Source organism: Podarcis erhardii (genome assembly GCF_964252035.2).
Source record: "Podarcis erhardii genome assembly, chromosome: 2".
NCBI lineage: Eukaryota > Metazoa > Chordata > Lepidosauria > Squamata > Lacertidae > Podarcis > Podarcis erhardii.
Window position 1 is genome coordinate 29,650,692 of NC_138498.1, and position 12,215 is coordinate 29,662,906.

A 12,215-nucleotide genomic window follows, 5' to 3' on the forward strand; every position below is an offset into this window, starting at 1 on the left:
TCTGCTGGTGTAAACTGCAGAACAAAGAATTAGACAGACCTTGGATGGCAGCTTGAGCATTGCCTTGTCTCTGACTTTATCTCTTGCATATCTGGAAAGTGACATCAATATGTCACATACTCTTCCCCCTCTCTGCTTGCTGTAACAGGTAGCGGATCATCTAAGTCAGGAGCGCAGCAGCCTCTCTGAGGTCATCCGGCAGGAATTTGCAGATCGGCTGGTGAGCACAGAGGAGGAGAACAAGCAGCTCAAGACAGAAATGGCTGAGCTTCGTGCCCGGCAACGCTTGGAACTGGACAGAGTGAGGAGGGACAAAGAGGAGGAGCTGGAAGAAGTGCATAAAAGGTGAGGATTGATCTCACTTGCTGTAGATGAGTTCAGGTCTGACCTAGAACAATGCTGCAGCAACCTGGGCTGGCATATCACAAATGACGCTTGCTGTTGTCTTTTCCGCCCATGCACGCCCAAGGCAGAAGCTCTTGTCAGTTTTAGTGTGGCAGCCCTGCCAAGGTGCAAAACTGTCAAGTGGTGATGTGACAGGGCTGTGTAGCTAATCAGGGAGCTAACATTCTATGCCTAGATAACTGTAGTTCTGCACCACAACAAGCTGAATTGTGACCTGTATAATCTTATGCAAATTGGCACCAATAAGCTGATGACGTATTTTGCATCTGAAAGTCATGAGGAGGGAAGGTTAGAGACCTGTGCTTGGTTCTGAGGTCTTGCTGTCCCTGACTACTGAAAAAACCTATATTGTGTCCCACCACTTCTTCTGAGACTTTTAGTAGCACAAATTCCTCTTCACTATCTCAAGTCAGCACTGATCTGTCCCTGTAGCTTTGGTTCGTCCCTTGGACCTAGACTGCATGTGAACGCAATAGGTTGAGTTGCTTGTCTTTTTTGCTTAAAGATTTACTACCGTTAATCTGGATCTTCAAGATCTTAGACAGCAGAGTAAGCAAAATGATCTATTTTTGCAGCACTAACCAGTAGTTTCAAATGTCACCTGTCCCATATTTTATTTTATTTATTCCTTAGATTTATATACTGCCTTTCATCATATGATCTCAGGGTGGTTCTTCATTTGTTGCTGTCTCTAAAAAGAAACCTGCAGCCCAGTCATTTTTCAGACATTTGTATAATCTCTTACTGCTATTCTGAGAGCAGAAAGACCCATGTATAACTGGATCTATTTTTAACACACACCCACACCCAACCCCCCAGCATCACATTTTGCCTAAAGAAACCCCAGCCTTTTTGCAGGGTGCCCAGTCACATGTACAGAGACTGCATGTTTGGAGTTACTACATGTTTAAACAGTCTACTTAAATCTGTCTTCATTTGGGGGCACCATTCACCACTGAATGTCGGGAAAGGGCTTATATCGTCATGTGAGATCTTCTAGAGAAGCCAAAGGGAGGAGGCAGGTATTGTCCTTGGAGAAGCAGGAACATCTTCCTCTTCTTCCCCAGCTTCCAACATGACAGCAGAACATCAAGGGTACCATAAGTGTATGACCCTGGGTCTCAGTCTCCTTTCGCTTTCTTCTCTGTAGAGTGAAGACAGCAATTGTGAAGAAAGAGGAAGCAGTGAACAGCCTTCGAAAACTACATGAGGTGAGAGCTGCAAACCTGCTTATCCTTGTCACCATTGATGCAGAGAATAAGACAAAGTGAGGAAAACAATGATGGTTTTAATTCATGGGATCCAAGGACGCAGGTGGAGATTGTGACATGGCAGAGCTAGCCCTGGGCTCATTAGGGGAAGAGACATTGAAGGCACTGGCTGGCTGCCGAGTCACAGTTTGCAAAAGAATTATGAAATGCTCATGGCACCAACTCCACCTTGAAAGAGACTACTGAGGAGAGGCCAAAGCCCTATAAAATAAATTAATCCTCTGACTTCTGCAGGCAGTAAGAAAGATCAAGAGCAAACCAAAGGTAGCTGGCTAGCGATATCGAGAGTGGAATTCAGTCTTGCCGCTCCACTTGTATAATGGCTTTTGATCCAGTGGATGCCTGAAAACTTGAGGGGTGGGGTATTTCCCATTGGAGCTCTTCAAAAATCTGTTCTAGAGGCTTTTCTAGACCCTCCAGAACAGAGCAGAAGATGGCATATTTGGGGTGAAAGGAGAGTTGAAGAAAATTTCCTTCCCTCATTAGTAGAGATGTGTTCTAGAACAAAAGCTGTTCCATATGAGCAATGACAGCATTGGATTCTAGCCTGTGTTTCGTTTTGTTGTTATTTTTCCTGCTACTGCTGTTAATTTTGTAATGTTCAAGGGAATAAGATGAATAAAGCTATTTGAATTTGTAATTTTGGTATTATCTGGTTAATGTTCAATCCAGCATGATTGTAGCCATCCGCCACAGAGGAGCCGCTCCACTGCAAGACTTGAGAAGCAAATTAGTTTAGAAGAAGAATGGGGAAAAGTATTATTCCATCCAGCGTGCAATTTAATTGAATGTGTGAACTCTTTGCTAGGAAACATTAACCAAAACAACAATTGCTGTGGGTTGATAATAAAAAGCAGTATTAACATTTATTTATTTTTTAATTTTGAAGGATCAATTGGATCAATATGACAGTGCACATATGTTTGCACAAAGTTCCAGAAATCCATAAATAAAACACTTCAGTAAACTGGTCATTGATTTTTCCCAAGATAGAATAAAACTTTCTCAGTTCACTTTGATTTTCATGTGGCTAGTTAGTTTCTGCACGTTAATGCAGTTTCAAGATCCCCGTTTTTTAATTGCTAACTCCTTATCACATTTTCGGGATCTTTTCACCAACACCTTTGTACTCATTAAGAGATTATTAATGGTTTTTTAAAAGTCGGTTAAATTAATTAAATGAATTAATCAGCATGTTTTTTATTAGATTAGTTCCCATAATTTGTTTAATGATATTTAACATTTTCCTCCATGTCTCCGGGATTTTAGGACAACTTTGCCATGGATGTCTCTAATTACTTGTTTCTATACATCCTCTCCAACATATACTAGAATCCATTTCCTAAATGTGATAAATCCTGACTGTGATTAGATTAACACCTACACAATCTTGTAAAACATCCCTCCTTTTGCAGTGCCACATGAAGCTTATGCTCACCCTTTTTAACCACTTCTGTCCCATCATTCCAAATCCCAAATCATTTCCCTGCAATTTAACTTGTAACTATTTCCTGTTCTCCACCCCCCCACATTAAATTCAACAATAAAATTGAGACCTTGAACAATTTTTACCTTCCTGTTTTAAAAGCGATTCCTTAACGATCAGAATAATTTTGATTTGCGTTCATTTTATTAGCTTCTGTTAACTTTTGCGATTACATCCTTGCATGGCAAATTCTTCTGTTTTCCTCTTTCATCCTTTCACCGCTATACGTATTTCTCCCCTGAACTGAATTATCTTCTCTTTTCAGGCAGCCGTGAAGAGAGCAGACCACCTAGAGGCCCTTTTGGAGCAACAGCGTAAGCAGCTGCTAGCAGCCAAGTAGCAGCTGCACTGGTACCAACAGGCCTGCAAGGGCAGAGCCAGTGATCACGAACAGCAACAGAAATGTGCCTGTCGTGGTCCACAAGAGACTTAAGATAAAACGAACACTAATCTGTATGTGGGTTGGGGAGGGATCACCTCTCCCTCTTTTTAAAAAAAAATATTTTTTTTTAACCTGTTTCTTTACTTGTGCCTGAGATATGACCTCTGGGTGGTATCCCAGTTCTTGCCAATGTATTTTAACAGTAAATCCAGCTGATTTGTAAGATGTCTGCCTAGCAGTGATTTTTACTTCTCTCTGTTCTCTGCTAAAGCTAGTCTTGCCTGCTTAGCAGACCCCTGTCGGTTGCATTCTTGGCCCTGCATTACTCACCATTGGTAACACAGAAAGCTGCCTTATATATAAAGTTAGACCACTAGTTCATCTAGTCCAGTATTGTCTGCACCAGTGTCGGACTGGTAGGGCAGGAGGCAGGGGGCACAACAGTAGATTGAGCCAGAGCCAACGACAGCCAAACCCAACTAATTCTAATGTTGTCCCCATCAACTTCCCTGCTGAGTTCTACAAGGGGCAACACTGAGTCTAAGGAGGAGTCAGCTGACCTGTTTGCCACTGCCTGAATTGGTTGTAAAGTAGGAAGACACGCAGGCAGGTGGGAGGTAGATGAGAGCATTTTCCCTCTCACTTTCCCTTCACCACACATTACTCAAAGCATTGTTTAAAACAGCCAGTTCCCCCTCTTTTCAGTGTCCCTCCTTTCTTGCTGTACTCAAAATTCTCCCTCTTCTACTCTGCAGCCGCCACATGTGAGAGAGATAAACATATGTGGAGCCTTCAAATATTCCACAGTTCCTTCAGATCATGTATTTCACTCCTGGTACCACGAGTTGAGTTCAACTGGAAGCTCCAGATTTGATGTAGTAATTTAGAACAGGTGTTTTATTAACGAGCAAACACCCATATATGTACAACACCTGCAATCTGAACTTAACCTTCTCTTAACTGAGCAAACTTGGCAGGCTTTCTCTGAAGGTTTCATACATCTTAAAGATTTAGTAACATACGCCATCCCAAAAAGGTTTGCAGATAAAGAGAGAGGAGGAGTCATGAAGATGGTTATCTCTGCGCAAGGGCAAGTTGAAAAAGGAGGAGGAGGTAGGAAAAGAGGGGTTGATATGAAAATGGGTTGCAAAAAAAGGAGGGAGTAGAAGGCACCTGAATGGGGATGAAGATTAAAGCAGGGGCATGAAAGGGTCTGTAAAACAGGAAGGGAGGGTGGCTTGGCTTTCTAACTGGGCGGAAGGTTAAAAAGGGTCTTTAGCAGTTGCAATGGGTGGGAGGAGGAAGTTGCAGGAGGTTACCATGGAAGTGGTTTGTGCGTGTGTGGCGGGTTACACACAAGGGTGGGGAAGTAGACGAACATGGGTGCAAAACCGGGCTGCATGACAGAGGGGAGAAGTAGATTCAGACATGGGGTTTGGGAAGGTGAAAAGCAAGTTTTGTAGTTGCATGTGATGGGGAGGGGAACCTTGGGCTTAAGCCGGGGGGATTGATGAGTGAAGCGAGCAGGGGCACAGCCCCTAGCTATTAATAAGTATTTATACAAGTCCTATTGCAATTGCCTAAACCATTTCACTTCTATTATTTCCTTAACACAGCAGATTAGTTTTACTTAATCTAAAGACACACAACTGTTAATTCTGGAAAAGTAGCTGTGTTGCCTGCAGCAGCAGAGTGCTGTGGTCCAGCAATAGCACTCTGGGAACTTTGTTAAAAGCAAATGTCTCTTCACCGGTTGTTAGTTACCTTTTGCCCTTTATTACTTCTCCAGAGGTTTTTTTTAATTGCTGCTGGGTGTGAAGCATAACGCATTTGTAACTTGGTGGGCAGAGGCAGCTGTGTAGTAAAAATCCATCTGCCCAGTCTAAAATTTTCCTTGGTTTCTGGAATGTACATGCCTGTAAAGAGAATTTGGCTGGTTCTGAGCCTGTGTCTGAGACCATTGCAGATCTGCTGCCCTTTCACAGAGTCTTCCTTGCTATTGTGAACCAGATACACCTGTGATCAGGCCTAGGCTTAAGTCCTAACAATACCTGAAGCCACTTGCTGTCTGAATTATCATGTGCTACGTGCAGGTCACAAAGTGCTGTGTTTCAGCCAAGGTGTATCTTGCAGTGAATTGTCTTTGGCAGAAGCAGGCACACTTGGTTTTTTTTTTTTATTATTCCCTAAGTCCATTTTATGTGGGTACCTGGAATTCAATTTATGTTTTTGCATTGTTCAAATAGCTTCAAGTAAAACCTAACCTGGTACAAAAAGTATTGATAATGCACAGTCAAGCTGACGCTTGCTCAATTCTCATGACTGTGCCCTGCTTTTACATCTTATCTTTTCCTATTCTCCCTAATGTTTGCATTAATATGGGAATGAATGAAACATAACTTGTGAAGTCACAGGAAGATCATTGAAAGCAGACCTGTCACCCTTTCCGTGGCCCCCGCTTTTGTTATTTGCAGCTAGCCTGGCTAAAGACATAATACAAAATTGGATTTTTCTCCAGCTCCCAATGTCTTTGTTTGGAAAGGAGGTTCAGATACGCTGGGTAAAAGCCTTTCCTGCATAAACATTCAAAAACACACCTGTCCCATATAAGCTTGTTTACCCCATGTGTTGTTCTATTTGCATATAGAGTAGCCTCCTAGAGGATTTGGGTGGCTTGGGAATGTGTGCCACTCGGGTGCTAACACTGCAAAGGACTCGAGATCCTAAGCACCCGTGTATCCCAAGTAAGTTCCTTTTGAAATCTGTAGGCTTCCTGTTATATTACTGAACTGTAATTGTGTCAGATCACAACTGTGTTGTGCGTTCCTTCTGCTAACCACAGCAGGTGACATAAAAGGGAGTGGAAGGAGAGTGAGAGAGGAGTGGCCTCACTTTAAGCTCGTGTTCCAACTGTGGACGGCCGGCAGCTCCCAACAGACTGGGCCTTGTAGCTACAGATCAAGCAGAAGAACATATATAGGAAGCTGCCTGTTATCAGATCAGATCATCGGTCCATCTAGCTCAGTAGTGACTGGCAGTGGCTCTCCAAGATTTCAGGCAGGGTTTTTTCCCCCAACCCTACCTGGAAATCCCAGAGATTAGATGGGAGCCTAGGCAAAACAGATGCTCTTCCTCCACTGAGTTGCAGCTCTTCCCTAGACTTTGTCAGAGAAGGAAAAGCTAATGCACATTCCTCCTGCTTTCCACCTTCAGTTTGGGAGGGAAAAATAGCAGATGGAGTTACTTATAAAGTGCATTTGTGACGGAGGTATCCTGCATATGTCCAAATAACTGAATACTGGTTTTTAAAATTAAAAATACTGCTTTCCGTAACATGGGGATGTTCTACACATGTTCAGAAGACCATTAATAATTTTCTGCTTAGGAAAAAAATGTCGTAATACTTTCAGAGACACTGGGCTCAAGGTCCCATCCTTTTGGAGAGCAAAAAAATTGGTCCTATTAAACTCTGTTCTGCTGTTTGATGGGTCTTGTCACCCAAGTCCTTTGTGCAAATGGCTGCCCTTTGTGTTTGCACTTTGCTCACCCACTATGCTTGGAAACTCCTCAGAGAAGCACCTCTACGTCTGCATCCTGGTGTGGCATATGGCAGGGCCAGTCGCGGTGTTAATCACAGCTCCAGCTCTGCATGAACACCCAGGCTTTTAAGTATTTAATCATGTGAAATCCAGTGTGGGAAAGCATTTCTAGAAAGAGCTCTTGTTTCAAATGAGGAGTAGGAGGGATTTATTCTCTTTGCAAACGGGCCTCAGAATGCTGCTCTGCCCAGATTCAGTAGGAAATAAACAGTCTTGTGCAGAGTGGGAGAAAGGAGGTGATTATCTTCTTGCTTGCTATCCATGGTTGTAAGAAATGACAGCATGGTTACTGATGGTGGAATTCAGTACTGCCAGTCCCAGTCCCCGTCTCCCCCAACAAGTCACTTTCTAGGAAGATGTTTAAAATCCACATAAATGAGGTGCAAATAACCTACTATGATAGTCTGTAATCTGTTGCGTTGTCATTACCAAATCCAGAATGGAGGTAGTTGATTCTGGTAAGGTGCAACTGGCTGGAATATGCAAGATAACTTGGGACAGTTACATGCCCAGATCCAATAGTCTGCCCTTGAATGAAAGTGTTTATTTACGTGAATCTGTAATAGCAGTGACTGTGTATTTAGTAGTAAAATTTACTGCATTCGGCTGGGCTTCCTCATGCAAATATGCCCTTTCTGCTTTGTCAGAAGTTCCCTGGGTGATACAACCTAACCTTGTGTAATTTAGCTTAGACAAGTCCCATTAAGTTTAGTGGGACTTCAAATAATTATGCACAGGACTGCAGGCATAAGGTTTTCCTGAAAGAAGCCTGATTACCGTAATTTATTTGCATTGTTGATGAAATTCAGCGATCAGTGTTCAGGGCTGTTATCCATTCTAATTATGCAAAGCTTGGAAGCACTAACATGAATAATCCTGGTTTCTCACTTGCTGTGTGTGTGTGCATTTATAAACTGCATACGCATGCATGTTCTTGTGATTACATTAACCTGAGTTTGCATTCAATAGATGGTCTCTTTTAGGGCCACCATTAGGTAATAGCTCCAAAATGTTTGCTCATAGCAGACATAAAGGTAAAGGTAAAGGGACCCCTGACCATTAGGTCCAGTTGTGACCGACTCTGGGGTTGCGGCACTCATCTCACTTTATTGGCCGAGGGAGCCGGCATACAGCTTCCGGGTCATGTGGCCAGCATGACTAAGCCACTTCTGGCGAACCAGAGCAGCGCATGGAAACGCCGTTTACCTTCCCGCTGAAGCGGTACCTATTTAGCTATTTGCACTGGTGTGCTTTCGAACTGCTAGGTTGGCAGGAGCAGGGACCGAGCAACGGGAGCTCACCCCGTCACGGGGATTTGAACCGCCGACCTTCTGATCGGCAAGCCCTAGGCTCTGTGGTTTAACCCATAGTACCACCCGCGTCCCTCATAGCAGGCATAGTAACTGCTAATGCTAGATGTCAAAGGGCGGTGTTCAAAATTCATCCCTGTCTGCATCCTGAGTTCAAGGATTTGTTGTTCCACAAAACTGTGAGGCCACACTGCCCATTCCTGCTCTTTGGAAGAGGTGTGACTGCATGCATGTACCTATACGAAGCTGATATGCTGTCGCTCAGAAAGTAATCCTTGATCTTCTACCACTTCCAGAGACAACAATACCAAACTACCATCTTATCCAAATTACCTTCATGTGTTGGTCATGTTACCCTTTTTGCATGAATCCGTGCTGAGTTACTCTAGTGCAGGGGTAGGTAAACTAAGGCCCAGGGGCCGGATCTGGCCCAATCGCCTTCTCAATCCGGCCCGTGGACGGTCCAGGAATCAGCATGTTTTTACATGAGTAGAATGTGTCTTTTTATTTAAAATGCCTCTCTGGGTTATTTGTGGGGCCTGTCTGGTGATTTTACATGAGTAGAATGTGTGCTTTTATTTAAAATGCATCTCTGGGTTATTTGTGGGACATAGGAATTTGTTCATTCCCCCCCCCCCGCAAAAAAAAATATATAGTGCAGCCCACCACAAGGTCTGAGGGATGGTGGTCCAGCCCACGGCTGAAAAAGGTTGCTGACCCCTGCTCTAGTGCAAAGATGGAGAACCTGTGGTGGCCCTTTAGATGTTGTTGGACTCTAATTCACATCATCCTCAGTCAGCATGGCTGGTCCACTTGCTGACTTCAGGGTACTTTTGAATTTGCGGGGATGAACCTTACAAACCAGAACTCTGGCAACTAGTAAAAGCACCGTACACACTATTCAGTAGGAATGTGTAGAAAGGTGGGGAGTGCTGCCATTTTGTGCAGGCATTTACCCTTGTACTAATCCTCTGATTCTCTCTGTGCAACGTTTGATCTTTGCAGTTAGCTAATTTCTAGGCCAATGCCCCTTTCAGACACAAATAATACAGCTGCATTATATAACTGATTATGCAGGGTTTATCTTGGAGAGTGGCCCAAGCCCTACAGTTGCAATGGAGCTTGAGAGAAGGCTAGCATTAGTAACCAGCAGGAACATTCTATGTCTGAGCTTTGCAATATTTTCTAATGCGATTTAGAGCCATAGCTTGACATCAGATTCAGGTCAAAACATCACTGTATATGAAACTGTTTATTGAATTCTAACATCTTGGCAACTTCTGAATTCAGATGCATTATTCAAAGTGATGGTTCTTAATGAAATGTTTGCTATTTTCAATCGTCTTTATGGTAGCACATTTCCATGGCAACAAACAATGTATATGTGAAGCTTCAGATGGCTGGAAGCAAGAGGGCTGCTCCAGTGGCGTTGTCATTTCTAGTAAATTCCAGAAGACAGATTTGCTCTGTCCAGTGTTCCTCTTTCTAAGGTTATAAGCTCCACGAGGAGAGACAAATAGATTTCTCAGACCCCTTGAAACATCCCTACTGGAGCATAGCAATTTCTCTGTCATGTCCATCCTTTCTTGTAACCAGTTAGCATGATTATTCTCTTACACCACCCCAGAAATCCTTTAACATGGATGTTGTATGCTGCAGTGGAAATCAACCATGGCCTTTTGAATCCTCTCAAGACCAAGACTGAAGTTACATGGCCATTGCCCTTTGTGTAGATTTCCCAGATATGAATAGGAATTAAGGACTCCAGTCCGTGAATGAGAATTCACAGGGACCTGTCACCATGCTAAAAAAAAAAAACACACTCCAAAACAACCCTCTGAAAAAGTTCAACTTGTGGTGACTTTGCCACGCAATACTTTTTGCTACCTGAGGCAAAGGGCAACATGGCACCCCCCCCCCCAATACCATGTACAGAAGCTGACTGGGTTGGCTCCTGAATTTTATTTCAGTACTAGCGGTAGGAAAGTACTGCAGGGTAGTTATGGAGAAACCTGGCAAACTATGTGGCATGCACAGCTCTGTCCCCACAACCAAAGCATACAACCAGGCACCTGCCACTTGAGCTGTATTGCCTCACTGCCAAATGGCAAGGCTGGCCCTGCTTTGCCGACAATCATGCGATTTTGACCTGTGGAGGATGTGTTAAAAGCCAGCTGTAGCACAGGTGCCACCAGATGGCACTATTCTCTTAACCTCAAAAAGCTGAGCTGTGCTGGATAGAGGAGGCTTCAAGTGCACATGGGCAATCTGTCTCTTGTTCTTTCGCCTTTTCTTTTTTCTCCAAAGCAAGCCGATTTCTATCATCTTTACTTCAGCTTGCTAAGAGCCTGTAAGCAGAAAAGAGGAATCCCTGCCTAAGTTGACAGAGCAGAACCTTCTCATCCAGAACCAGCCTCTCTCAGGCCATGTGCTAAAAACCAGCCCTCTTCTGAGCACATGACTGTTGAGATGCACTCTGGTGAAGTAGAGGCACTCTTTGGCTCTGCCACCACTGCTCTGCCATCCTCAGATCCTTCCCAGCAGCAAGGGAGCATCTCCTGGGGTATGAACCCTGTAAGGCAGAACTTTCCAAACTGTGTGCCGTGACATGTTTGTGTGTCGGCTGCAGCATGTAGGTATGTTGCCATGCTCCTTCCGGGGGCTGGAAAGGGGTTAGTTTAACCTCCGGTTTGCTAGTAAAACTGAACGACTGTGTCGCAAAATGATGCGTGTCTAAAAAGTGTGTCTCCGACATGAAAAGTATGGAAAGCTCTGCTGTTAAGGTTCTACAACCCATGCAGCTGTAGTAAAGTAAAGGTAAAGGTACCCCTGACCATTAGGGCCAGTCACGGATGACTCTAGGGTTGCAGCGCTCATCTCGCTCTATAGGCCGAGGGAGCCGGCATTTGTCCGCAGACAGCTTCTGGGTCATGTGGCCAGCATGACTGAGTCGCTTCTGGTGAACCAGAGCAGCGCACGGAAACGCCGTTTACCTTCCTGCTGGAGTGGTACCTATTTATCTACTTGCACTTTGATGTGCTTTCAAGCTGCTAGGTGGGCAGGAGCTGGGACCGAGCAACGGGAGCTCACTCCGTCTCAGGGATTCGAACCGCCAACCTTCTGATTGGCAAGCCCTAGGCTCTGTGGTTTAGACCACAGTGCCACCTGCATCCCTGCAGCTGTGGTAGGCACTGCTCAAAGTTAAGGAGGATGAAAATCAAATTCTTTAGGGCCAGACTCAATATGAAGTTAAATGTGTCCTTGTATCTAACGTGCAGCTGAAAGGCTTGTTCGTTGTGGAGGGTCTGGGTGCGTTGTGATAATCAATGACATCAGAGCAAGCAAGGGAGAGTGAATGCAACACATATACACATTTCTCTCATCCGTTCTGAGGAAGATCCCTCTGAAGTTAGCAGTGTAGGGCTGGTCCATTAGGGCAAATGGGGCAGTGCCCAGCTAAGTGCAGCCAGCCTGCCTTCTTACAACCAGCCCAGGAGTGACAATGGCAATCTGCTTTCTTTTTCTTAGTCTCAGTGTTGCCCTCAGCAGGGAGGAACCTGAGGCCTCCTCCTGTAGGCCTCTCTGCCTTCCGCCCCAACAAGCCTCAATTCAGACACCACTGGAAGTGAGAATGTGACTCTGGGAAGAAATCCTAGCCCAATTGGCACATAAAAAGCACCTGGGTTCAGCAGTGTGGGCAGCAGCAGGTGTTCAGCTGATGATGAGGCCTACTGCTATTTGCCCAGGGAAGCAGAACCCTTC

At 44.4% G+C, this 12,215-nt stretch overlaps 1 protein-coding gene across 11 annotated transcripts in view; it reads left to right on the forward strand.

Annotated features, from left to right (window-relative positions):
- CEP131 (centrosomal protein 131) overlaps positions 1 to 3,769 on the forward strand; it is a 29,027-nt gene extending 25,258 nt beyond the window's left edge. For all 11 annotated transcript variants that reach the window (XM_081849537.1, XM_081849535.1, XM_081849534.1 and 8 more), the window contains 3 exons: positions 149 to 345; positions 1,556 to 1,616; positions 3,428 to 3,769. In XM_081849537.1, the coding sequence (XP_081705663.1) occupies positions 149 to 345; positions 1,556 to 1,616; positions 3,428 to 3,502 (333 nt within the window). In that variant the 3' untranslated portion in view covers positions 3,503 to 3,769. The remainder of the gene's footprint in view (positions 1 to 148; positions 346 to 1,555; positions 1,617 to 3,427) is intronic.
- The last annotated feature ends 8,446 nt before the right edge of the window (positions 3,770 to 12,215 follow it).